This window comes from Lepisosteus platostomus, chromosome 24 (assembly GCF_059453375.1).
Source record: "Lepisosteus platostomus isolate fLepPlt1 chromosome 24, fLepPlt1.hap1, whole genome shotgun sequence".
In the NCBI taxonomy this organism is placed as follows: Eukaryota; Metazoa; Chordata; class Actinopteri; order Semionotiformes; family Lepisosteidae; genus Lepisosteus; species Lepisosteus platostomus.
This window is the reverse complement of record NC_142634.1, coordinates 6,643,521-6,671,436: the sequence shown is the minus strand read 5'-3', so window position 1 is coordinate 6,671,436 and position 27,916 is coordinate 6,643,521. Positions and strand designations below refer to the sequence as shown.

Below are 27,916 nucleotides of genomic sequence, written 5' to 3'. Positions count from 1 at the left end.
TCAGAGTGCTCACTGGAGACTGAGGTTCAAAGGATATTCGGTTATTCCCTTTGTACAGACAGGTCTCCCATCTTGGTGATGCAGTGAGAACATTATCATAATGAAGTCTTGTTTAATGAAAACTGCATTATTCAAGCTGCTCTTGTAGATATTCCAGAAAATGTAGGTTATTTTATGTTTTTATTACGGCACCTGGGATATTGCACCAGAGATATTTCAGTCTCTGTAAAGATTGGGTGTGTGATGCAGTGTGCTATCTAGGTGTATGCTTGTACGCTTGTTCAATTACCATGGATGCCATAAAAAATCAAGATAATCTTGAGTTTTTGCATTTTTCTTCTTCTTTTTTTGTTTGGAAAGACCTAGACCATGATACAACTGGGAACATTTTCACAATAGTACCAAGACTATACTGTGTACTTGTATGACAAAGGGAATCATCTGTATCCCATTGCTTTGTTCTTAATGACACCACTTCTGTCTGGTTCAGTATTTCTGCATTGGGGGGGAAGAATGCGCCTGCCGTCCAGTTCAGCCTTTTTAAGGTTTTAAACAGACAAAAATTCTGTTTCAGAAGGTGTAACAAGTATCTTGGTGAGCATAGGAGACTGGGGTTCAGAATTTGTAAAGGGAATGGGAGGGAGAAAATAGATTTTTTTTTCCCCCATTGTGATTCCTTTGGAAAGTGACATCACGTACACCGCTGTCAGATAAAGGGATTTATTCCTGAGTCCAGATGGAAGTGACCGATGACCTTAACTGTGTCGCTGGATCATTTTGAAATTGTTAGACAATGGACTGACTAGACAATGAGATTCTTTCCTAAATGCGGGCATCTGCTTTGTGCAGACCCTGGGGCACGTGCCCTTTTGTCTAAATGTCAAATACTCTGAGCGCAAAGCTGCAAGCCAAGGCCTTTTTAATACCTTTAGGTATTGCTGGAGTCATAGGTCACACACTGGAAGAGTGATAATCGGTATTTCTTGGTCTGAGTCGGTTTCAGATTACTGTAGATGGTGAAGCACGGTAGCAGGGACTGTGGAATCTGCCAGGGATGTGAAAAGGGTACAGAACAATGCTCCATATTCAACACGCGTGCCGAACCCTTCCTCTGTGGCATTTTTGTTTTCCTTCGTTGACAGAAAGGAGTTAAGGCCTCTGAGGCTGAGGCAGCCTCTCCTCAACCCATTAATATTTCAGAGGCTGGTTTTCTTTTCGCCTCGTGTGATCCTTCTCCAATTAGTCCTCCGCAGAACTGGAACGCGTAGAGGCGCAGCTATTTTCCGGGGAGAAACGGGGAGGAGCCCCGGCTTGAAAGCGTCTGCCTCGCTTTGGATAAAGGGGTCCACTTTTCTCCTCTCCGCGGGTGTGTGTTTCGTTTCCCTGCCTGTGCATTTCACATCCCGAAGTACAACCTTTCAGGACGCACTGCAGTGTCTTCTGTTGCCTCTTTTGAGCCGTGATTAAATAAGCTTAGCACGGCGCGCTGGATCTTGAGGCAGATCCTGGGCCACTATTAACCAGATGTGCCTTTCAGCTTTAATGACAGAGAGAAATGGCTTAGAAGTAGAACCCAGGAGTCCTTCATCACAGCGATATAAGTGTCTTGTGTGCCTAATTGCCATCTTTGTGTGCATACTTAAAACCTCCGATGCATTGCATCATGCACACATTACAGAGTGATTCTGTAATACCGCTGGAATATTTTGTTTCTCCCCTTCTTGATTTCGATCTTCTGTAATGACTTTTGCAGATTGTTTGGCAATTAAATTGTCAAGACTTCTGTTACGCTAGCTGGAGGAGAAGGCTGATTCCGATCGCCTCCATATCCCCTGATCGTCGAAACCCTGAATTGCAGGGTCCGGATTGTGTTTAACACCATTCATAAGAAATGAAAAGATAGACTTTTCCTGCTTTTGAATCTTAAGATCTTGTTTAAAAGAAGTATTGCGGTGAACAAATCTTACATAAGCTACTTCTGGAGAAACCATGCTAGCATTGTAGCAACCATCCATTTATTGAAAAAGTCACCAATTCTTGGTACTGGTCAAGGCAATCTAGAGTCTATCCCAGGAGCCCCGGGCATAAGGCTGGGCTGTACCCAGAAGGGAACATCAGTTCTTCGCAGTACAGATACACACAAGCAGTTTACAGATCCCAACCAGTGTAGGGAACACATCTTTGGATTAGGAAAACCTGAGCTTCTGACGGAAGTAGCCTCAGTCATTTTTCAAACCCAGGACCCAAGCTCTCTGCTACACCACCATGCTACCCATTCTGACAATACTTGATCATACTTCGTAGCGTACCAGCCTTTTGAAAAGAAAAAGAAAACGTAATTTTGTTGCGGAAATTGTTCAGGCGATTGCTTTTTTTTATCAGTTTCAAAGCTCTGTGAGATAAATTTCATTTTTAATTACTGCTATCGCTTTATTAAGGTACTAGGCAGCTTACTTCAAATGAAAATACCCAGCTGAGAGCGTAGCTGTCGAAGGCTTTCATGGGACTGAAAAAGGACATAGAAGGATTAGTTTCTTCTGACTTGAGCTCCAGAAGTTTAGAGAGAGCGCATTTTAAAAATATTTAAGGTTTCTATTTAAAGAAATTGAAAATTGCATCAAATTCAAATAGTTTTATCAGTAGAAAGTGGAGGATGAGGCAGAATCAAGCCAGGTCCTTAGAAAGAAGGTGTCAGTGGATTGTGAAAAGAAATATGGACTTAGTGGCTTATGAAGAGAAACCTTTGAACTGCTGTTTGTTTAAAAGCAAGACATTAAATAAGCAAACATAATATTATCAACAATCAGGAAATGCTTTTATCAACAATAGTAATGCAATACAAGTTGAATTAGGATATTCTAAAACTGGCTCTACATAGAGTATTCATTACCGGATGTCTTCGTGCTGCACAATGAGTCGGATAGGCTTTATGGTTCTGTTGTACATTTTTAATGCAGGTGTTTCTGATAAGTCAGAAGCTTTTTTTAGTGCGCGGGCCTGGCAGTCCCTTCAGTGCAGTTAATTAGTTCTCCTCTTTTCCTTGAAGTCGATGGGCAGGGTGGTCTGTGAGCCTGGCCAGAGAGCAGGAGATAGGAATCGGATTCCAGATGAAACATACGGCGCTCTGGCTGGCAAGCAAGCCCATTCGTTAGCGAGGACCTGACGAGCTGCCGCTCACATTAGGGTAATTAACACCGCCACAGATTGCAGAACAGCTGTGCAGTTTAGCGCCGTGGCACCGCGGTACAGTTGAGAGCGATTCTGCGAACAATGGAATGTGAGGTTTTGTGCACGGCTGACAATTTTCGGAGTCTGGATAGACACCTGCAGTTGAGCTCGGAGGCAGAAATGCAAAAACGCAAGACAACAGCAAATCAAACACCTTTTTCTTGCAGGATCTGGCGGGGCTGTTTTGTTGCCAGAGGTTTTCTTCTCTGTCAAGTTTCCAAAGAGAAGTTAACTCTCGGAAAACTTTGTTCCACGCTGAAGAACGCGAGAGAGGCTCGTAGAAAAATGACAGGAGGCCGTCTAGCCTGTTCGGAAGCTGGTTGCTCATTGATCTGAGGGTCTCATCCAGCCATTTCTTGAAAGAAGCCAGGGTACCAGTCCCTGATGTTTATTCATTTCACTGCACTTATCCAGGCCTCGTTGTTCTTGGCACAACCCAGTAAACACGGATATGGACAATTTTGGGAAAACAATAAAACCTTGGAATGCCAGGTGGTCCGAGGGGACAGCATTCTGAGCAGGGCACAGCAAAGTCAGATCTTCTACATCTGATATGCAAGGTGATGATTCCATGCCATGAAAGTAGTATCACACTCAGCCAGCCAGCAGCCATATCACCCTGCAACCCACTGAAGCTCAGCAGGCGTGAGCCTGGCCAGTACCTGGATGGAGACCTCCTGGGAAAAACTAAGGTTGCTGCTGGAAGAGGTGTTAGAGAGACCAGTAGGGGCGCTGACCCTGCATTCTGGGTGGGTCCTAATGCCCCAGTATAGTGACGGGGACACTATACTGTAAAAAGGCGCCGTCCTTCTGTTGAGACGTAAAACCGAGGTCCTGACTCTGTGGTCACTAAAAATCAGGTTAATTCTCCTGGCCTTTACCAATCATGGCCTCCTAATAATCCCCATCTATGAATTGGCTGCATCGCTCTTTTCTCCTCCCCACTGAGAGCTGGTGTGTGGACAGTGTACTGGTGTACTATGGCTGCCATCCAGGTGGATGCTGCACATTGGTGGTGGAGGGGAGTCCCCGTTACCTGTAAAGCGCATTGAGTGGAGGGTCCAGAAAAGCGTTATTATTAATTCCACTCAGTTCATACTTCAGTGTGCCTCTACTGTGGAAGGTGCATCACAAAGCTGTCTTGCAGTGAGTACTGCCAGGAGTGCTGGGGTTTTTAAAACCCCTGTTTCTACAAAGCCGAGACAGCAGTGTCGGAGTGATTGAACAGGTACTTTCTTTGTTGCCGAAACTCTCAAACCATTTACAGAGAAAAACTTGCAAGTCACCGTCCTCTTCGTCTTGCCTGGGTGCAGATTCTTGTTGTTTTTTTTCTCGTGTCTAGTTGAGAGGCCCTGCTACTGATCTATATTCCTCTAACTGCATCTTCCCTTTGAATTATACATGACCAATTTGTCATCTTCTCCACCCCACCCAGCTGACTTAAAAGACTAATTGGGTCCCTGGGAAGCATTTACTAGAAATTGTAGTTTGCCCAGCACTTCCCAGGAGAGGGCTATTTGCACAGGCAACTGAAGGCCGGAAATGTAAAAGCTCTTGGAAACTAGCTTGTAGGCTGCTAGGGACCTTTTATAGTTTTTTAGTGGTGCTCTGTAATGTGACACAGCATAGAGAGGGAATGGGGTTTTTCGCAGGAGACTGGAATATTCTAACACGCTGTGGAACCATGTGGCATTCAGACTCCTAAACAGAACAACGATACTTTTTAAAATTGGGGAAACCAAGCCTTAGGCTGTTGTTGTTGTTTTTTTCTTTCAGCAAAAGGTCTTTTACATTCTGGCCAGTTTTGAGGTAGACCACAGACATGGCCGTCTCTACACTGAGCCACAGCGAATGAGGAAAGCTAATGTGAAGAGAAGGATTCCAGATTTTTCCATATAATCAGCATCTGTTTCATCCTGCTTTTCATGGCAAAGTCAGGATTACCCCCACAACACCCAAATTATACGCGAGAAGTAATTAAAGACGTCTGGCCCCTTTCTTTTCCTTCTAGAAGTTTTATTTTCTTGTTTTAATATATAACATGCCTGCTTGATTCATATTCCTCTTGTTTGCATCTGCTCTGATCCCAAACATCTGGATTTGACTGTTGCCGTAGAGGCTAATCCAACGTAATGGAAAGAAAAGTGTTTTTTGAAGAGGGATGTCATGTCAAGTTTGTGATGTGGTTTTCGTGTTAGTTCCGTTATTTGTGTAGCTGTTTGAGTCACTTTGTCTGTCGCGATCGTCAAGGAAAGTACCTCTGAAATGAAGCTTGCCTTGCTGATTCTCATGCAGAGACTTAAGGGGGTTGTGGCTTGTAGGTCTGCAGAAACCCTGAAGGATTTGGCGCCACTTCTGATTAATTAGAAAAAAGTCGTAGAATTAAACTCTTGATTTGTGCTGTTGTTTTTTGTGCGCCGTTTGGATTTTTAAAAAAGTTTTCGAAGCTGCCCCAGCTTCAGTAGCAGCTACTGGTGTCTTTCTCGCCCTGGCGAGCTTTGCTTGTTGGCAACATGAGAGGAACAGCAGAGGCAGAAGCTAGGCCGAGGCAGCAGAGCGCTAACTGATGCAGCTCTCTTCCTTCTCATCCTGTGGCAGCAGGGAGGTGAGGTTCAACGGCACCGCGTATATGCCGTTTCTAAATGTGAACAGGCCGCGCTGGGGGGGAAGGTTTGCGTTTGTTGGTCCAGACAAGGGAAGAAAAGGGAAAGTAACGTGGTCTGAGTGAAAGTGGGCTTGTATTCTGAGGCTGAAATGGGGGAGAGTCTGCCTCCTCAGGACTCAGTTGTGTGTGCGTTGGGGGAGGGGGAGCAGAACGCTAATCATAGCGAACTGAGAGGGAACAGGAGGCTGCCCAGTAGGGCTGAGTTCTGTTTCTCGGATTCTTTCAGCTATCAAGTGTTGCTGACTGTGACGCATCTGTAGCTGTCAGCAGGCAGTGTCCTCGCTCTGTGTGAGCTCCGGGAACTTGTTAAATTTCTGCTAAGCGCTCCGAATCTGACGAGACGTTTTTCTCCCTCCCCTAACCCCCCCCCAGCCGCCTCGGCTGTCACCCCTGCCCGACCAGCAGAGCAAGAAATAAAACTTCCAGGACAAAACAGCGCGAGGGGAGAGCCGAGGACCGGCGTGGCCGTTGTGCACTCGGAGGCAGGCTCCCACAGTGGGCTTGTCATTTGTTTGTCTGATGCGTTTGTGAAGAAGCTGAGCTGCAGGACCGGAGGGGCTAAGTGGCTTATGAGCGACGGGAAATTTAATTGGGCCGGATTCGCACTCAGCTCCAGGGTGGACTCAAATAGCAGTTTTCTCGCTGATAGTGCTGTCGGTTGCAGGCGGGCAGGCGTCTGTGCCCTTTCATTATCTGTGGAGGGGGAGCTTGGGCGAACGTTGGTTGTCACTTGTGTTTACCGCTGCTTTCCTTTCATCGAACGCGACGTTTCTGCCATCTGCGGCGCGTCTTTAATATTGTGTGTCCCATTCGTGTGGGCAGCACAGTGGCAGGGTGGCTCATAGCTCTTGGGTTCTTGGCTTGATTCCAGCTTGGAAGCACTTTCTGCGTGGAGTTTGCAGGCCCCTTCCCCAAAACTCACGGGAGTTTTCTCCCGTTTCCTCCCACAATCCAAGTACACGCTGTCCGGGCAAAGCGGCATCTTCAGTGGTTAGATGGATGGATTCCTGCTGCCGGTTCTGCTTGGCAGTGTGCCCCCCTGGTCCAGGCCCTGCCATCCTGCTGCGACTGGATCTCAGCTGAGTGAGAGCAGAGTAGAGAGAAACAGCAGACAGTTATCGGGGGGAAAAAAAACCATTTTGCAGCAAATGCCCAGCAATCGGTTGAGAATTAAGAAACCTTCAAGAAAGAGCCCACCCCATACAGTATGGCAGAGGAGTCAGGTGGAGTCAGTTTGCCATCAGTGCCGTGGAAGTTTTAAGCCCAAAACAGTTCCTTATTCAGCATATACTTCTGCTGGTCTTAATTGCGTATGGATGCACTGAGCTGTGGGGTGCTGAAAATCCACCCCTCAGGTCCTGCTCCCTTGCCAGCCCACTGCCAGTCATGTTGGTGGTGGGGTTCTCTTCTCTGCTTGGCAGTGGCGTGGGCGTGACACTGGCCTGGGTGTGGCACAGCGTGGCGAGGGGCTGGTTTCGTGGGGGGAGGAGTGTGGCAGGTTACAGGGGCCTGCTGGGGGCCCAGGTTGTGCACCTGGTCAAGCATGGGCAGGAACCCAGGTAGGGGGAAGTGTCAGTGTGAGCGAAAAGCGCTTAAGCGTGGAAGTTCTCAACTTATTCCCCCCTCTCCGCCTCCCCCCAACCCCAATCCCTACCTCCTCTCTCCCTTGACACTTGCTGACACGCAAATACCCAGCCTTCCTCCTGACACCCCCCAATTATCCATGGCAGCTCCCGAGGCACATAAAAAACAGGAAAGCGAGGTTGGAAAGTGAACAAGACCTCGGAGCAGGTCTCCTCCCTGCTGTGCCCAGCTCCACCACTTTTAACACTTGATTAAATTCCCACTCTGGTAAAGCTTTCAAGCAGTGCCAAAAGGGACAGGAGCCGAGAGACACCTCAGAGGCAACCTAGTGATGTTTTTCTCGGTGGGAGCTCACAGGGCTTCTTTTTTAAGGGGCTGTAGCAGCCCCCCAAAATGTAATTATTTTTCTACAGTGGTCTGATGAAGCTGCTTTTGCTTTGCGTTGACAGTTCTCAGCAGGTTTGGGTGGAGAAGTACGTCCTCCTTGCTAAACATTTCTCCCTGTTCGTTAATAGCTGGAGTGCCTAAGTAAACTGGCAGACACCGCATAATATTACTTATTAATGTAATTTAGTAGCGTGATTTGCTTCTTGGTTTACGTGTTTTTCTACACACGAGGAGCAGCCCAGCACTTACAAAAACATCCGAGTGATTGAAAATGATCGGGCAATTGCAGTCGTTCTAATTGCTAAGTCACTGTTACTGAATCTTGAGAGGTTTCAAGTTTGATTTGACAAAGAACACAGGGAAAGGTGAGCCATTGCTCCAGTCTTCTCTGAAACTTTTAAATGGACAGCTGGAGAACATCCATAAATGGTGGTCAGACTGATGCCACAAGCTTGAGACAGCACCCTGCTCTTGGGTTTTGAAGTCGCCCCTGAACCACCTTACTTTCTCAATTGTCGTAGCAGAAAACATGCTCTTTAGTTCTTCTTCCTGGAGATATACTTGTTGCCAAGTAACTCAGACAAAAAAACAAAAGAATCCCAGGCCTATATGCACGTTTGCAGTAAAGGGGAACTGTTTCATTAAAAGGGACAGTGAAACCAAACCTGTGAGAGAAATTAGTCTCAGGTGTTCAGTCAGTGGAAGCATATATCCTAAGGCATTTCGGAACTTGCTCTCCAAGATGTGGCAGTTAAAGAAAGATATCGGTCTCACTCGCTTATTACCGGACATTTCGTACTGTTTCCAAACAGGGGGTGCTTGTCTGTCTGTCTGGGCTAAAGTGTGCAGAATTCTAGCAGGTGTTCTTAATTAGCAGAAAGCATATTATGTTTTTAAAGCCTTTAAAAGCGGGAGGTGATGAACAAGTTAAAAATTGGGTTACTAATTAAAGGCAGGATTTATCTGCTTTTTGGTCTCCCAAGTGCCTGCATAAATGGCACATTGCATCTCTTTAAAAAATCACTGTGCCATTCAAGGAGTGGTTAAAAGCTTTACAGGCCAGTGCACTCTATTGGCAGGAAATGGCTTTGTTTAAGTGATCCAGTTGCAAAGCAATTAGCTGTTTAACCTCACTTTTCTGATACAATCAATAGGCAGATGGCTGCAGTATGCCCACATCCATTTATAATACAGGATGAGAGACGAGTCTCACTATAAGGGCCTGGACAGTGAAAGAACAGTAGTGTGTAACGGTGCCACCATGTTCACTTAGGTGCTAGTCACCACAAGAACTCACCTCCATTATTACAGTTGATGTAGAAAATCAGATAAATCATGTGTAGCGTAGTATGCAAAACGCTGTTGCATTAACATTTTTCTGTATTGTAAGTGAGCAAGGGTTATTTGAACAGAGTGACGTATGTTGCCAGCAGAAACATTCCAGCGGCATTTTCTTTATATTTAGGGCACAAAAGTTTTCTAACAATTTAGTGCAGCAATTGTTTCTTCAAAGAGAATTCCAAAGTTCTGATAGCACCCATATAAATAACTTAATTGTTATTGAACAATTGTTGAAACTTAATTATTGAAATTGAAACTTAGTTTCAATTGTTGAAACTTAGTTTCAATTGTTGAAACTTAATTGGAGGTCCTTTTATGGGTTGCTCTAATTAGCATTAATAACAGACACAAAGAAAATGTGTGAGCTCTCCCCCCCCACCTCCAAAAAAAAGTAAAATAAATAATACACCACTGCATATGTTCATTTGCATTCAAGACTAGTTGTCAGTCTGTCTGGCTGTTGATTTCCCGGCAATGCCATGTGATTTCTCCTGGTTCCAGTTGGCATGATTTCATTTGAACGTGCAGAAAATAAATCAACTTTAGCAACAAGTGTTTTGAAAGCCAGGTAGTGAGGAGCCACAGTGAGCAGTCGTGAACAGCTTATGGACTGGAAGATGAGCTTACATGAAGGACAGTCACACTGACTGGTACCGCTGGGATAACTGGCTTTCAAGCGTCTCTGTGATTATCTGAGAGTATTGACACATTTTTTGTCTTTGAGTATTTACATTAATTTACTTTAATGATATACTGCATTCGGCTGTGTGATCAAATAAATATCCATTATTTTAAAAATGTGGTGAGATTACAGATTTTCAGTTGACATTTATTTTGGTTAGTTATTAAAATTCATACTAACCATTAAGCACTATGTTTTTAACACAACGATGTGTGTGTCTTCTTTTGTCTTATTGCCAGTGTAACATTTGAAAACCCAAGCCCACGTTTTCTTTGAATTTGTTTGCTAGATATGGCTAGATTCTGTTGTTACTGTACTGTTAGTGCTGAAACCTGTTCTGAAGCAAGTATCATCGTTACATGTGTCCAGTAGAATTTGTTTACGGATTAATTCTGTGTTCAGTTTCTAAATGTTTGTATGCTCTTTAAACTATTTTCAAAATTGTGTGGTGTACAGAAAACTGATCTTCATGAGTCTGTAAGGGAAGTTTAGGAATTATGTTAATGTTGAAGTTTGTGTTTGGGTCCCAAATGACTGGATATCAACTTAAGACATTTTAACACTAATTTACAATTATAGATGAGAATCAGGTTTGCTCATGTGTAAATTAGCCTAATTATACGTTACATATTACAAGTTTATAGAAAGGTTGACTGTTTTAGTTCTTTCCAAATAGGCCCATGTGCAGACTTATGTTGTGCATCTTATAGAGCTGTCTATAACCATGTTATGTGAGAAAGCATTTTCTAGCACCGGACAGCTAATGTATTCTAATGATGATTGATCAGTTGAATTCGATTTAGATTATTTAAATAATCCAGCAGAGAACCTCTGCTCACTGGCATTTTTGTTTAGTAGATGGAAATGAAGCTTCTCAAGTTAAAAGTGTTTGTTTGCTCTCCTGCAGAGAGAAATTCTCCAACGTTCACTCTAGTGTGGTTTGGGAATTATACCTTGTGTTATGCTTTACTTTGTAAGTCGCTAGTTTACTACCAGAATAAATAAAAAAAAAATCTAAATATAAATCCACAGCAGGCTGTGTACCTTTGAATCGTCAAAGAACAGCTATTTCCAGTTGAGGGATAAAACTGTCTGGATCTTTAAATGTTCATCTGATTCTTGTATGGTAAGATATGATAAGATCACTTTATTGGCCATATACAGTTTCTTGCATTAGGAATTTGTCTTTTCACATACCCCAGCTTGCTCTCCATGAGACACACAGACACACACACAGGGAGATATGCTTGGGGTCAGAGCGCAGGGTTAGCCATTTATACGGCGCCCCTGGAGCAGTTGGAGTTAAGGGCCTTGCTCAAGGGCCCAACGGAGTAGGATTCCTCTGCTGACCACGGGATGTAAACCGGCAACCTTCCAGCCACAGGCGCAGATCCTTAGCCACAGAGCCACCGCTCCGCACCTGGTGATCAGAGATCCTGTCCAGTAGCACATGTTGTCCTTCAAATGAGGTGTTAGATGAACCCAAATGATCAAGACTGGTCATTGAATATTGGAACTGCTCTCAAGAAGAGGGGTGTGAAACCCAGTGGTGAAATTCCACTCTTGCGTTGATCAGTCTGTTCTCCCTGAGTGCTGCTTCAGTTCAGTTGTGGTGAAGTGGGGTCCCCTGTGTTGCAGCCACACACATTCCAGGCCTGGTTCTCCCAGTTAAACTTTTTTCGAAATGAAGACATCAATAAAACCACGCGCAGTGCTAAATTAAGATGGAGGGGCGCAGCTCAGGTTTTACTGCTTGTGCAACTTTGGCGTTGCTCTTCTCGTATTCCCAATTCAGAGCCTCGTGGTAAACCACTGTCTGCTTTCTCTGCTGGCTGGGCACGTGATCATAATAGACAGGATCAGGTCCCCTCTTTAAATCCAAGCTAATCCCTTTTCTCTCTTTCAAAAATAGCCAGGGTGCAAAAACAAATCACCCCTCTATTTATACAGGCAGCTGAGTCTTAGAAGAATGTTAAAAAGCTTCTGTGGGTATTCTGTGGCCTGTCCCAGAGCCTCAGTGAGGTTTGTGTTACTAGTAGCTCAAGGCTGGGTGTTCTTTTAAAAGTAAATTCTCCTTAACGTGCCACATCCCCTTTTCAGCACTGCACACACGAAAGTCTGTCTTAAACTTTCCATTACCACTTTGCAGTCCCATCAGACATCTAGTTGTATGAATCCTTCGGGAGCCCCGTCTATTTTAATATTCACTGTTGACATATGATCGAGCTGCTAGCATTAACACAATTCCGAGGTCTGAGCTCTAACCCATGTACTGCACGAAGCATTTTAATCTCTGTGTCCGTCTGCAGAAGCTGTCGCCCTGTGTGAGTGAGCATTACATTCACAGGCAAAAGGCCGTTTGAATCCTTTCCGAAAAGGCCACTGCTTCAGATCCTTTTAATGTCAGTAAAGCAGTGGGGCTTTGGGCGGTTTGATTCTTCCACATTTCAAAATATTTATGATCCAGATCTGTTCTTCAGCTCCAGTTACATACAGTAGCTGAGATCGGTTCTGCAGTTCTTTGAAAAGAAAACAGCTCGTTGCTCTTTATCTTACCAAGGGTGATTCATGTTACTTGACAACCGGAGCTTCATCAGGATAGGAAGCAAGCTTCTTGGCTGCACAGTTTTATTATTCATTAAAAGTAGCTGAGGTTTTTGCTGCATGCCACAGGCCACCACGCAGTTAAACCTTGTGTCAACCAGCTTTTAACACTCTCCGAAGTGCCTGACCTTTGTGTTTTTCCTTTGCTACTTGTTAAATAGGGAGGAAGTAGGGGGAGGGAGTGGGGCTCACAGCATATTTTATTATTATTTTTGTCCAACATTGAGTGGGCATCTTCTGTGTGGAGTGAAAATCAGCGCCCACATCATTTGAAGTGTGAAGATTGTACGTCTGATTTGGTTTTCCGCCTTAAGCACTGTATGTGAGTGACTCACTTGCATGTTTTACAGTTTCAAAAAGTAGGTTAACAGAAACTTAATATTAAACGTCTTTAACGTGTTTGGTAAATCACTGCTGGAGATGGATGCCTGAACAGAAATAGCTGGCTTGGCTTGCGCAGAGAGTCGCTATAGGTCATGCCGGATTTAGCACATGACGAATGACACCCCATTAAAAACCAGATCTTGCCAGGCATGGGTTGATGGGAGTCTTCCATTTTGGATAGAAGGTTCCTAGTATGGAGGCTGTAACTTGTTGCACAGTGCAGACACCTTCTTACTACAGCCTGAGGCTAATGCAATCATTTCATAAAGCTTGGAAGCTGTGCTGTTCCCAACTTCCAGGAACAGTGGGACAGTGCTTTGGGAACTGTCCCCTACACAGTAGAACTTGATTGCTTTTATCATTGGTGCAAGAGAATGAAAACATTTAGACCGTTCCACAGCTCAAAAAAGCTTTTTTGCCGTAGTTTTTTTTAAAGACAGGACCTGCAGTTGTATTGTGGTCAGACAGGTCTCACAAGTGTGTGGTTTGGTTTCACTGTAGTTCCAGCTTCCAAAAACTCTTTCTAAAATTTGCTATCAAGATGTGAATGTAACCGTTTCCATTAGTCTCTTGTCAATAATACCGTTAGCCTAAAATCCAACTTTTGAGTCCAGGTTGAGATTTATAATGAAACCTGACTTGGTTACACCCATCTTCAGCTTATCGTTTTCTCGCCACTGGAACGATTTGCACCAAGGACAGAACCGTAGTAGGTTCTGAATGAGTTAAAAAACCCAGTAAGATTAAGTATTTTCCTTTACGCTTGTTAAGGGGGAAGGGTACTCCCTGTCATGGTGTTAATAGTCTGAGCATCCAATGAGAAACCCTGGGGCGGTGAACCTGAGGTTAATGGAAGCTTTGCTTCTATCTGCCTTCCCAGCATATAGCTGTGGGAGGTACTGAGCTCAGATCTCTATCTGCTTTGCAAGTAATAAAGAGCAGGCCCGATTCCCGAGAAAGATTAATCACTACTTATCTCCCCTTCACGATTTCACATTAAACAGTTAGAGAGAGAGGGGGGAGAAAAAGAGAAGAGCAAAGCCTATCAGCTCTGTGTAATGCCCACCCACCCCCTACCCCCTGTCGCTGTTGGCGTCTCTGCTGCAGAGGCAGTGCGGTGAGGAGGTGATCCGGCAGGAATGACATTTGCTTCCCACATACAAAGAGCATGTCTTACCTGACGTCGGTGTCCAGCCACACGCGTGTGACACGCAGGCGACTCGTCGCATTGTAAAGGACTTTCAGGATCCGGTAGGCCCCCCAGCAACTGAGGATGTCCAATTACATCTCAAGGCCTAAAATAATCTGGAGAAACGGCTTTGCATAAGGTTACATTCTAGTTTATTGAAAAATACTTGTAGTACTTTAAGACTTGAGAGGGGTTTGTCTGTAGATCTGTTTACCTGATGGTGGCATGAGAAGACCAGATTAACCCTTAATGCACACCTTGGCACACAACTGTCATTTCTGTTCTGTGGTACTATTAACTAGCTAGCAGGGTTAATCCTGGAGTTCACAGCAGACAAGGTAACCTCCAGGTCCTTCTGCTACTGTTGTTTGCCTAGAATTTATTGATAAACTAAGCTTCCTTTAATCCTGGCAAAAGCTAGCATCTCAGACCATGCTGTTTCTCCCAGATGTTATATATTCATTATTTATTTTCCGACCAGAGACACATTTCATCAGTCTCCTTCCCCGTGCCTCCGGGTAGTGGGATCACACAGCCCTGCTCATCCCTGTGAAATATCTCGTCTCCATTTTCTTCATTCCTCCTTATCGCATTATTCCTGCTTGTGCTCTGGCCCCCCTTGAGGCTGCTGTATCATTGATTTGCGACCCTCCCTGTCTTTCAGCACTTTAATGCAATGCATGTCTTTGCCCTTCTCCTCCCTGATTAATCGGGCCTCTGGACTCCCCTGATAGGACACTAATTTGTATACCAAACTGACAGGCAGCTATGATAAAGCCTAACAGCTGCTTGCCGACTGAGAGGGACAGAGGGGTGGAAAGAGAAGAAGGTTTGAGAAAATGGGTGGCCTTTAAATGCCAACTGGAAGACAGGGTACGAGAATATAAGAACATAAGAAAGGTAACCAACGAGAGGACTACTTGGACCATACAGCCCTTTGGGCAGTTAGGAGCTAATTGTTGCCAGGATTTCATCCAGCTGTTTCTTCAAAGACGCCAGCGTGTCAGCTTCAACAATGGTTTGCTCACAAACCTTTGGATAAGTACCTCCTCTTGCAAAACAGTCTGTTTCCTCAAAGTGGCCAGAATGCCAGGTGTACGGGAGGAATAAGCTCTTATACTGTATATAGCTGTCCTTGCTCATTGTTACATTGTCAATGTGAAAAATCCCACTATTTGCAAACTCCAACAGAGATTTTTGATAGATCTCTGTCAGTCATTTCCATAACTGAGCAGCTTAGGCTAATTGGACCAGAGCTTATCCTCAATCCAGTTACATTAAGTGAACAGTGAGCATGTGAATCTCCCATCCTGGACAAGATTACCCCAGCAATACTAGTCACCATTTATACTGGTGGGTGGACTGGAGCAAAGTACAACAACAGTATCTGCAGGGGCGACCTGAACCCACAACCCACCAATTATGAGTCCTGAGACTTACCCACTGCGCTGCACTCCCCCCAGATCTATGTACATCCTGGTAAAACTCTCCTTGCTCCACTGTGGGAGGCTCTGCAGTACTGAAGTGTGCCTGATCACCACTGAACTGTGCTCGGCATTGAGGTTCTGCGGTTCTCGTGATAGTCAAAGCAATGGCTGAACAGATGTGTCTTGTTAAGAGCTTCCAATGCTGGTTATGAAAAGTCTGTGTCAAGTATAATGTTTAACAGTAGAATAAGGTGCAAGAAAAAATGGCTATCTGTGCTGCCCTTGTGCAAAAACACGTTCTTAGCCCCTGAGCTTCATGTGCTTTAAACAGGCATAAGGAGAGGCTACAGTTGATTGGATGCTGTGCAAGTGAAATTAGAGAAAAGTTCAAAGTGTTTTAAGGGCAGGAAGAGACTATAGATCACCCCAAGTGTTTGCGCTTTGACGTGATTGTTATGTAAACGGCAGGGAAAATATGGCCCTTGCAGATTTGGATGAGGTCCCAGCTGTTAATAGGTTGTGTGTTTGCGAGGTGGGCGTGACAGTGATAAAACACCAGCTTGGCCACAAAGTGACACAAGCGCAGGGAGACCGAACTGACTGCCAGGTTAATTGAGAGCTAGGGCACATTTGCCAGCGCACACGGCCCCTACTGCCAGCTCTTTTCCTGACAAGCTTCTTTCCCTGATAAATGGCGACACCTGGCCAGTCAGCAGGATGCACTGTTGCGTCACACGCAGGCCGCCTGCCTTCCAAACCCCCCTGGCCCAGTGCTGACGCCCCCCCCCCAGTTGCGGGCTGGCGAGCTGTGAGCTGGGGGACACTGGAGGGAGGGGGCATGCCGCTGGCACACTTGCAAGGCAAAACTGGAAGTTTTTTAGGCCTCAGTGCAGCTCTGCTAAGCACTGGTCCACTGCTGTCGCTAGAACTGGCTGAGACGTTTCATTTTCTAATTAGTGCATTGTACACCGCTTGATAATGGTGCATCCGAAACATCTGATTGAAGCGTGTGAAAACCAAGAGCCCCTGACGAATGACATGGCACTGTACTCTTATAAGTAAGCTTGATGACAGGTGTGTTCTCCTCATTTCCTTGCAGCCTCATGCTAGTAAAGGTGTGACTGTTCTTCGCAGGTTTCCTTGATCTCCCAATGGCGTGGTGTTCGGCCCCAGTCCTCCAGTTGCATGGGCATATGTGATGTTTTGTAGCTCTCTGTAGTAATGCATAAAAAAGAGACCCATTGTACCCTCAGACACTGTGTTGTTTCTTCTTCTTTAACCTTGTTTTTCTTCAAGCCAATTTCCTCTTGTTGCGGTCTTTAAAACAAGAGTCGGTTCGGACCTGTGATGCATTCAGCAATACAAATGCTGAAATATTCTGGCTCGGTGCAAATTCTGAATTGGGACAGTCAGGTTTCCTTGTTCGCTAGCTAGCCTTCTTCACCTGGTTCTCAGCACTTTATTTTTCTTAGTGGGGTGCAGTCAGGAGGGGGTGTATTCGCCCAGTTTCACAGTAATGCAAAACACACACTTTAAATCAGAGCTCAAAATGAACAACAGATCCAGATTGCTTAATGCGAAGTGCTGGGAAATTGGCCTCTCAGCAGTATTTACAAAACGAGGTTAATTGAAACAGGATAATTGCTAACCTTTATGTATCTGTGAAATTACATCCTTATCTGATCAATGTCTTTCATAAATTCAAGCCGGAAGGTCGTTTTAATGATTAGTTCTGCACTGCACTGTGCAAGGGAGTGGACTAGAGGTTTGGGTCCTTGTGAAATCTGTCTTGGTTAGAAGCTCTCAGATACCTGAAAGTCTACAACAGGTACCTGCTGGAAACGTTAATGAAATTGTGCAGGGATTACCAAGAACCCCGTTTTATTTCTGTGATTTTCCAGTGAGTCTTTTTTTTTTAAATTGCTTTAATTTGAACTTTAAATGTTTTAAAAGCAATGTGTAAAAATGTGTCCTGTCCCACCTGCGGAGGATATATCTCCTCGGAACAGGTGTTTACTCTACCAGCTGAGCAGTAGAAAAAGCCCACTCTGTTAAAGCCCCCGTACAAACTCTAAACTGTGAGACGGAAGAGAGCCGTAAATCCCAGTGCAGTTCGTGCTGGATGTCGCGTGGAGTTGCGGCGCTTCGTGCTGGCGCGTGGGGAGAGGCTTGAGCAAGTGTCGGCAGTTTAAACCCCACCTTCCTCTCGCCGCCCTCCGGCCCTGTGAGGGAAAACGGGAGGTTCGCACAGCTGCTGGGGGGCAGGTTCAGTTCGGGCTTGTGACCCCCCTCCTTCCTGTTTCCTCGGGGAGCCCTTGTGTGGCTCAGAGGAAACTGACTCATAAAGCATGGCTAATGAATGGAATAGGGAAGGAAAGCTGAGGCCTGCTGACAGCTCTCTAGAGGGAAGGCCAGGCCCAGAGCCTCAGGCTCAAATAGCAGACGTCCTCAAAGGTCGGCCTTCCGGTGGCCTTGTCCAAGGGCCACTGCTTCCAGCAATGTGGCTTGAATTTCCTCCGTTTTTTCCAAGCAGTTTACCCCCCCCCCCCGGAAAAACTGGCCTTTGGTCTTTCCTTCTTCTTTTTTGTTTGCGAGCCCTTCGACAGTGGAGTGCAAAGAATTTGTTATACGTGACCTCTGCACACTAACATCTCGGCTGGAGAGATCACGAGAAGATCATCCCTTTCAAAAAATGTAAACTTGGACAGCACATACACATGTGTGTGAAGAACTGTGCAGCAGTGTGCTCTTAGCTTCCAAATACCGCATTGATTTGACGCCTAGCTCAGGGAATTGCTGTCCAAAACAGCTCACTATATAAAACGGTCCTGACTGTTAAGAATGTCCTGATTATAGGCAGTACAGTAGCATTTCACAGTAACTATTTACACATTAAAGTTCATTTTGCATGTGCTCATACTAATATATTGAAAGTCTGTTGAATTTCTTGATAAGCTTATACTATTGGATTGGCATTGATCCACAGGTCGGCTTTTCAGATGATAATGCCATAGCAAACTGTTTCTGTCATATGCTAAACAGAGTCCTGTTGGTGCCATTTAAGTCACTCTGATTTATGGATTATATTTTTATGCTGTTGTCGGATTTAATGACCATTATGCAGATTTCAGAAGTCCACAAGAAGAACACTTCATTTTCATCTAATTTTTTGGTTGATGTTACTCTTATTCTTAATTCTGCTGTTGCAACAGTCATCCCTTTCGTTGAATTATTGTAGCGATGTTTGAGATTGCAGGTGACAGCTGATTTAGCAGGCGTTATGGACAGGGAGACCGTGAGGATGATGCTGTAGCCTGTAATAGATCTGAGTGGAACCTAGCTTGGAACTTAGATCTGCCCCCAGTTCACACCCACTGACATGATCCCACACCTCAGTGACGAGGCAAAATGCAGAATTGTCTTTCGTAAAGCAATCCCGAAAAGGGCGCTTTCGGAGAGAAGCCTGTACAGCGAGAGAGATTTCATGGCAAGTGAAGGATGGGGAAAGTGTGTGGAGGTGAAAGCTGGGGGGAATCAAAAGCATTTTGTAGGAAACTAAAATAAGTGCCAGGGTTTGCTTTCGGTGTTTGGAGCTGTTCAATCCAGCTTGATAGATGTTTGTGAACTGCGAGCTGTGCTCTGCACATGCTGTGATTTTTTTTTCTCCTTTGTACAAAATGCATGCATTTGGAGCAGCCTGGAGCTGAACAAACCCAACTGCTGAAACATATGCTCAGGTTTGCCGGGTTTCATAATAGCCTGCAGATTTCCTCAGTAGGTGGGAATAGGCGGGCAACAGGATTTGCATAGGTTTGAAGTGTAGCTGCCACATGGAAAGACCAATAGATATTGTCATCTGTGTGGCAGCTTTTTTTGAGGTAAATAGCTGCCAAACAAAAAAATGTTTCAAACTGCTCTGTGTGGTATAGCAGTGCATTTAAAAATTGAAATTTGTGCTTGGTATCTCGTATGGTAGCCAGACCTCAATTGGCACCTATAAAACAATCCATTGCTACTGTTTTGTTAAGATGTGTTGCCTTTAAAACTGGGCATTGAATCTAGAAGGCTTTGTATATAACCTCGTCTGGTGCAAGTGCTCATTGAATATTTTGCTTGGCGGTTGGTACAAGCTTTGGCCGGTTTTGGGAAAGGAAGGTGGATTTTGCTTGCTTGGTGGTATTTGATTAAGCCATACACCTGTGGCGGCAATTTTTTTTTCATTTTCAAAAGCACAGCTCGGAAGAAATATGGAAGGCCACGTAGTCGGGGTGTAAACAGCTGTTTTCAAGGGGACTGCTGTGTGCTGTTCTTTACAGACACGGTGTGTTCACGGGCTGCTTCAGGTCCTTGTGTTCTGCAGGCTGCCAGTAAGGCAGGGCAGCATCTGAAGGTGCATGTGCTGGGTTATAAAGCGAGTTCAGCCAATGAACGGGCTATAGGAATCTTGGTACCAATCAAGTGCAAAATCGAAGGGACCCACACAGGAAATAACCACAGGATGTTACCAATAATTAAAGCAGACAAAGAATGCACAGTTTTGTCACAGGAAATTATATTTCCAACACTTGGAGATCGTAGATAAAATAGAGAGGGATTTCTTTTCTGCTATAGTGATACAATCTGCAGTGTAAATGAGTTATGATATTGGCCATATGGTTCAAATGAAGAGAGATTGTTCATCAGGCTCTCATAAATCATCTGGATCTTTCCAGAAGTACAGAAGATCGTTTCCACAAGAGGTCGAAGGGGGAATACAGTTCTGCACATCAGGCGGAATGTGGACAGAATCTTACCGATATTTTAGCCCATCGTTTAGCCATTTTCAAGTGACATTTTCTCTGTTTGGTTGTGTCTTTTGCTCCTCTGCAAAAGAGGATTTCCCTAGCGAAGGCTTCACTCTGAGAACAGCAGGAAAATGCAATGAAGTTGATTTAGGTTTTGAATGCTCAGGTGGCAGCTCAGAGGAGGAGGTCAGGACAGGGTCTGCCAAAGGGAAGAGAGACTTGTGATGAGGGACAGTAAAGTCTTCAGCGTTCATCGGCTACCTTTCCTCTTTCCTTTGACGGCTCTGTTCAACCTGCCTGCCTGCTTGCTGCCTTTCAGAGGGTTTTCTGTAGCACAACATTGCCCCCTACTGGAAGCTTCACCACAGGTGGAGGGGAATCATGAGAAGATGCTACAAGGTGTTGGCGGATAGGGGATTTTTATGCAGCCCAGAAACAAAAAGAGCCTCGTGATCATCAAAAGCAGTTCTGTGGGTAAATAAGTTCAGCTAGTAGTAACATGCATGTGATCAGATCATGTATTTTTTCTGGGGGTGGGGTGGGGGACCTGCTGTTGTGTCTCTGTTTTGCTCTGGATGTGTGGAGAGATTGTATCTCTTCATGCAGGTGTGGTAGAAAAGAAAGCACAAGGGGTCAAAAGCTTAGTAGTAACTAGTGCAACCTGTGTAAATCTTCCTAGAAGAAGAGGACTTCTTCTCTATGCTTTTGTTGTTTCGCGTGGAAGGTTTAATTTCAGGTTTCACAGCTGCAGCAGTTGTGAGAGAAGTCAAGTCACGAGTGTAACATGGCTTCTGAGCTGCCTTCCTTCCAGCTGCTTTGACTCATTTGAGATAATCAGGCGTCCACCCTGGGCAGCACAGATGGTGTGGTAGTTATCGCTGCCACAGCACAGTTCGTTGGTCTTGGGTTTGATTCTGGTGTGGGGTACCAGCTGTGTGGAGTTTGCATGGTCTCCCCGGGTCTGCTTGAATTTTCTTTGGGTTTTCTTCCCCACTCCCTGAGGCCTGCTGGTTAGGCTGGTTGCGGTGTGTGGGTGTGTGTGTGTGTGCCCTGCGGTGGTACACATGGCATTTTGTGTGAGGTCTCATCATGTCTTACACCCTTTGTTTCTGGGAGAGACTCTGCACTGCTGCAGCCCTCACCAGTAGTAAACAAACATCTTTCTAAAACGTCTGCATGGACAGTTTGTAATTCTTATGAAAGAGGATATTTTGCTAATGAAATGAAATTCATCATCTTTACTCTATTTAATATTAGCATGTAGGCCTTACCAGTAATTCTGTTGAGCCGAATGTAACATTGTTCTTTACTCTTTAATTTGTATTGTGTCTGACTTCTAAATATGGGCAAAAAGTCTCTTGCGTTGTTTAAATGTATTAACGTCTTTTCTTTTTGTTGTTTTTTTTTTCTTCCAGGCATCAGATGTAGGATCAGAGAAGCTGTTCTCCCCCACAGCAAGTAAAGGTAGGACTGGTGACTTTTGTTTCATAGACTTCCTGCTTTTGCACTTACAACAGACGTTTCGGCAGTCAACCCCCAGTTCTTAAAGTCCTGGTCGGTCCCTGGTCTGTTTTCTTGGGTGTGTTCTGTATCAGTAGAGAGCACATGCTGACTACACATGCTTCTGACCTTCAAAAGTATCAACCGTCTGGACCAATCTCCTGTGATACCTTATCTTTCTAAAAGGATAGCCTTGGCAAAATCTCACCACAACAGGAGGGTCCATTTTACATGTTGGTCGCATTCTGGTTCTACAAAACAAATGCCTGAGCACCGTGACTCAGCATGGATGAAGAAGGCAGTTGTGTTTCCTAGTCTGCTCTGGACATGAGTTTTTTTTAATTCTGTGCTGTTGGTGTAGCACACAGGGTCTCTTAATGAAAATCTGCACTCCTAAGCTTTCTAATGTAGATTAAGCATTGATCAGCCAGAGGGGAAAAAAAAACTCTTGTTAATTGACAAGAGCAACATTTCACCTGAGGCTGTAAGAGCTAGGAGAACCAGGTGGTGATGTGTTAGAGACAGGCAGCCCTCCGACTTGCTCAGACATTTGAGGTCCAGCGAAAAAGTGGTGACCGAACACAGCTCCCGTGCTCTGCTATTCATCTGTTTGAGCAAACGGGGAGAGAGGCTTTATTTGTGTGTGTCCCTGATGAAAGCATGCTGTTCACATTGCTGTCCCCACAGGGCTAAGGAATGAAGCACATTAATAATAAATGATGCAGTGCAAAGGCTATTTGTTTAAAGTGGGACCATTTTCGAAGCAAGGAGAAAATGTTTGCTACCCAGCTGGGAAAGATTAGCAGCTACACTTGTGTATGAATCACAGAAGGGTGGGGGTGGGGCAGAGGGGAGATATTTCATTTCTTATGCCGGTACAGTACAATATATTAGTTCCCTTTGGATGTTTCTGATGAGTGGAATTAAATAAGTCTTGTATTTTGTTATCCCAGCTATGGCCTTGGGATCTCACTGGCAAGTAGACTCGTTCTTTGAAAGGGGGTTTGAAATCTCTCTTGGGTTTAACTGCAAAAACATATCCAAACAGCTATGTCAGTGGGGAAACAACTATTTTAGTCTCTAGCACGCTATGCAACACCAATTTCCTTTAACAAAAGTTTTTGTTTTCCTGAGGCGTCCAGTTGATTTGTTACCGTTGATTAGAAAGGTGCAAAGTTCACTCTAAATGTAAATCGATTATCTTCCATGTAAAACCTTAAGATTTGTATTGGTGTGCACTGGTAGTTGTCTTTGCAACTTTTAAGTGGGAAAAAAAGCATGAACTTTTTTTTAAAAGGGTACATTAGGAACATTATCATGTCAGTAACGTGTGGCTTTTTGTCAATCTAAAGCAAGCTTGTTGAAGAACCCAAAGCAATTCCTATTTACATCCTTAATCTCTTGGAGATGTCAAATAAATTGCACCCTTTCAGGAGGTTGTTGGTATAAATGTGTTGCCCATAATTGTCTCCTTCTTGGGAAAGTAAGAATTTCTCACGCCATAACTCTAAACACACATCCAAAACGCCTTTTGTTTCATTCCTTATTATAACTACCTAACTCTTAATTATTCATTGGGTCCACTAAAGGTAATGTAAAAAATCAGTAATACGCAGCTGTGACTTTAGCCATTCTTAGTGGATACCTCCCTCTGACAAGGGAGAATTCAGTCACCGTTTTCATTACTGTTCAGCTATATCACCCTGCAGCTCACTACTGGTAACCCAGTGACGCTCAGCAGGTGTGAGCCTGGTCAGTACCTGGATAGGAGACCTCCTGGGAAAGCTAAGGCTGCTGCTGGGAGAGGTGTTAGTGGGGCCAGTAGGGGGCACTCACCTTGCAGTCTGTGTTGGTCCTAATGCCCTAATGTCTCACGTCACTACACTGTAAAAAAAAAGGTGCCATACTTCAAATGAGATGTAAAACCAAGGTCCTGACTCTGTGGTCATTAAAAATCTCAGGGTGTTTCTCTAAAAGAATAGGGAGCATCCTGGCCAAAATTCCCATTGGCCCTTACCAATCATGGCCTCCTAATAATCCCCATCTATGAATTGGCTTCATCACTCTGCTCTCCTCCCCTCTGAGAGCTGGTGTATGGGGAGTGCACCGGCGCACTATGGCTGCTGTCACATCATCCAGGTGGCGCTACACACTGTGGTGGTGGAGGGGATCCCCATTACCTGTAAAGAGCTTTAAGTGGAGTGTCCAGAAAAATGCTATATAAGTATAAGGAATTATTATTATCAATACAGCTGATGTTTCTAATATGACTGACTTCTATTACATTACTGTAAGAGTCCAACTCGCCATGGTTTGTTTTTTGTTTTCTTGAAGCAATTACAGGTAAAATAAGTGTGTAATTACATGAAAGTGACTCCAGTCAGTGCTACCCTGTAATTGTATGGCGTAGCAGCATGTCATTTTCAACAAATGCAATAACAGGATGTATGGGTAATTAACTTCTTACAACCATGTAATTACATCAGTACCTACCATGACTAATGGCAGTTACTTACCTGAGCAAATCCAGAAACAAAACATCATTCTTTATAGCATTGTGTAACGGACAAAAGAGCTTGGCTGGGTATGCAAAATATTTTCTGTGAACTCCCTGTGAAGTTACGCCACTCTCCCAGACTGATGCAGAAAAGTTAATGCAGTCTTTTCCAGACATGATTATTGTAATGCAGTGCTTGCTGGTGTGTCCAGACATGTTGTTAAATTGAGGCATGTACTGAGCACAACTGCTTGTAATTGAACTAAGACTAAAATGATCTATCACCTGTTTTAACTTCTTTGCATTGGCTCTATATGGGTTTTAGATGCTGATCATCTTTAAGACTCTGAATGTTTTCGGTGTTTCAGTGAACTGTTGTCTCTCTATATACTTGAATGCCTTTTGTTCTCTGGCTTTCACTCAGTTCAATGCTCCAATTATTGAGAAATCCTCTTATGTGATTGTTTCATTGTATGGTGCCTTCTGATGATATTCCATGGAAGGCACTACATAAAATCATTATCGTTATTAGGGTTATGTTGCAGTAATGTGGCCATGCTCAGTATAGAAGGTAAAAAAAAAAACAGGTTCTGCTTTCAGTCCTATCTGTTCAGAGAACTTCAAAGCAAATGATCCATTTCCAGACGTATGACTCTCTTGAAATACCTGGAGGTTTTCAGTGCTTATTAAGAATACTGCTACACTAGAGAAAAGTGGGGGTTTTGGGGAACACTTTCTATAAAACACTCCAAAAATCAGTAATTATCCTTGTTTCTGGGCAAAATCTCCTGTGGCAGGTCTGCCAGAGGCAATTCAAAGTCCCCACAAGTGAAAGAGAGGTACAGGATTTGGATAATTCCTCCCATTTTGTTAACAAGAGCTATGGTGCTTTGGGGGAGGAGTGGATCGTTTTTTGCATTTGAAAAATGAGCTGAGAATATTAAATATGTGTCCATCCTTTCGATAACATTCAGCCCTTATTGGCTTTTTCTTAATTAAAACTCCATATTCCCAGATTGTGTTTTCTGTAATTTGCCTTAGTATAAAATGCTACTTTCACTACAACATTTTTTTTAAATACTGTAACTGCATATTTATAGCTAATTTGTGTTCCACTCAACTTGCTTAATTGATCTGTCCCTTATAAGAACTGTTGTTGAGGGTTTTTAAAAGAAAAATGGAGGTTATTAAGCTGTTTTGCATACCAGTGATATGTCTCCCAATTAAAATAAAAAGAAAGCAGAAAGTATGATCTGGTATAGCTAACAGCAAAGCTGGGGTAATTATAGATAAATCACCTGGACTCCTTTTTTAAGTCAGACAGCATAACCTCGGGTTCGGTCTTTCCTGGAGTTTGTATAAATAGCTTCTTTGATTGGAATCTGAGGCTCCAACAGCCCTTTCAGCTTCAGCTGGCTGTGTTCATTAAAGTCTGTGGAATCTGACCTCAGTGCATGGGTGAAATGTTTCCTCTGATTAGGTAAGAAAGTCAGTACTGTACCAGGGAAAGGTTATCTAGCTGCTTTAAAGCTGGTGTGATTTGCCATGCTGTTGGAAACCTTTGGATCATTTTCACCTAAAGAAACGTTGCAGTCCACTGCACTACGTCTTTAACTGGACACATGCTGAAGGACGCCGGGCTTTCACAGTGAGCTCTTTGATTTTCCCGATGAGCGCTGGGGGAGAGATGCAATGCAGGAGCTGAAGGATTGGTTTTCATTTTTTTAGTCCTCTTGGAAACCTTTACTGCTGTCGATCATAATGTCCAGAGGGGCTTGAGTGTCCAGGTTAAAGGAAAGAGCCTACAGGAGCACACACAAAGGCTCGGTTGTCTCTAACAGCATGCAGTAAGTGGCACTGGGATTCCAGGAAAAGCGACGTGTGAATTTCAATTTAAAAACGGCAAAAAAACGATTTGTCACTTAACAAAGGTGGAGGCCATAGTTACCATGATATGCTTGGTAGCACGTGGATGTATAATGTCAGACAAGATATATTGAGGGGAATGCATCTTGCTGTGTTCAAGGAAACAGTCGCTATATTTGATGCAAGCCAGTCTTGACTCTCCATTCTCGTCAGGGGGTCCAAAAGAGAGTAAGCTATTTTATGTAACTGGTTTGCGAGGCTAACCCAGGGGCGTCTTGGGATAGGAAAGAAAGATTGCAGAAAACCCATTTTTGAAGTGGATTTGTGGCCTTGTAATCCTGATTAATTTTGACCCGTTGTGCTCATTTTAAACAGCGCATTACAGCGAGCAGGAAGGCTGCAAGCTAGGGGCGAAACGAGGAGCTTAGCAGCTTTGCGAGGCTTAGCAGCAGATGGCATTTTAAGCCGGACTTAATAAATTGTTTCCATTAAACTTACCGGCCCACACATGCCGGATTAGACCAGGGGAACAAAGAATGCAGGAGAGTGAAAACAAAAAAAAACACTACTACTACTAAAAGCAGTAATATTGCATTTAACTGGTTCTGTTTCACAAAAGCTGGGGCGTGACCTGGTGGTTTTGCTTTGCAGTCAAAGCAAGGGAACAATGGGAGTTTTCAAACGTTTGTTTAAGCACGCTAGATTTTGTTAAAAAGGTGCAAGCACCTTAATTTTTTTAGATTCTGATTTGCATGGTTGCTTTTCTCTGCTGCAAAAAAAAACCCATTCCTGACACGTGGGTACTGTAAATCTGCATCCTGCACTGCCTCTGCATGCTGACTGACGGGTGTACTGTTCAGGTCACAGAGCGTGCTGCCGGAAAACGCAGACGTTGGATCCAATCCGCAGTGAACTCGTGGCATCAACCTGTCCTCTCATTATTAGCAAGACAATATGGTGTCCATGCTGGAACCTCCAATCAGACGGCCCTTCTGAAACTCAGAGGTTGCAATCTGGGAGATGCTGAATTTATTCTCCCTGCCCCCCTTATTGGCATTTGCTTCGTGTCAATAAAATGACATGTTTAACAGGCTTCCTGTTGGCCTTTGCCTTCAGGAAACAATGCTGTTATGCCCCCTGCATAAACATAGTGAATGTAAGCAATCCTACATGAGAGCATGTTAAATGCACTGCCCTCCTCCAGCTAGAGTATTGTGGACAGTGGCTAACCTCCAGTGCTGTTGTGTTTGTGGCCTGTAGGCCATTAAATAATGAATAGAGTTTGACCTCTTGACCAGCTAATCAGATTTAATGTTGCTGAATTCTGTAAATGCAGAATAGCTGACAGGGGAGCATGTGTAAGAAGAACACACTGGGCTTTTATGCAGCAAGATTAAAACAGCCCTCCATTTCTGCTTCAGCATCAACAACAGTTTGGCACTGTGGAATTTGAAACAAAGAGACGCGAACCTTATTTGTGGAGATACCTCTTTATGGTGCTGAAAGCCGTGTGGACAACAGGACAATGTTTTTACAGTCACAGTAAATTCTGCGCCAAAGCCTGTTTGTTTTCTCAATAAGAATTTAAATTTTAAACAGCAGCAAATCCTTTCAGAATGCAGTCCTTAATTTCTTTCTTATAGACGAGCTATGTTCTGAGCCCTTAAAGAACTTTGCAGATTGTCCAAACAAAGGAATTGAGTATGGTATTATTAATCCCTTGGTTATTATTGTTTGTGTCCAACGTTGTTGCAGCAGATTTCAAGATTTATTAATAT

General features: G+C 44.1%; 1 protein-coding gene across 10 annotated transcripts in view; it reads left to right on the top strand.

The window, feature by feature from the left end:
* The window catches only part of fbrsl1 (fibrosin-like 1), a 299,572-nt gene that overhangs the window by 232,963 nt on the left and 38,693 nt on the right, over positions 1-27,916 (top strand). For 9 of the 10 annotated variants that reach the window (XM_088618298.1, XM_088618293.1, XM_088618291.1 and 6 more), the window contains one exon: positions 21,691-21,739. In XM_088618298.1, coding sequence (XP_088474424.1) covers positions 21,691-21,739 — 49 coding nt within the window. Of the gene's footprint in view, positions 1-5,488; positions 5,834-21,690; positions 21,740-27,916 lie in introns of those variants that run through there. The other variant, XM_088618301.1, reaches the window with a different exon arrangement.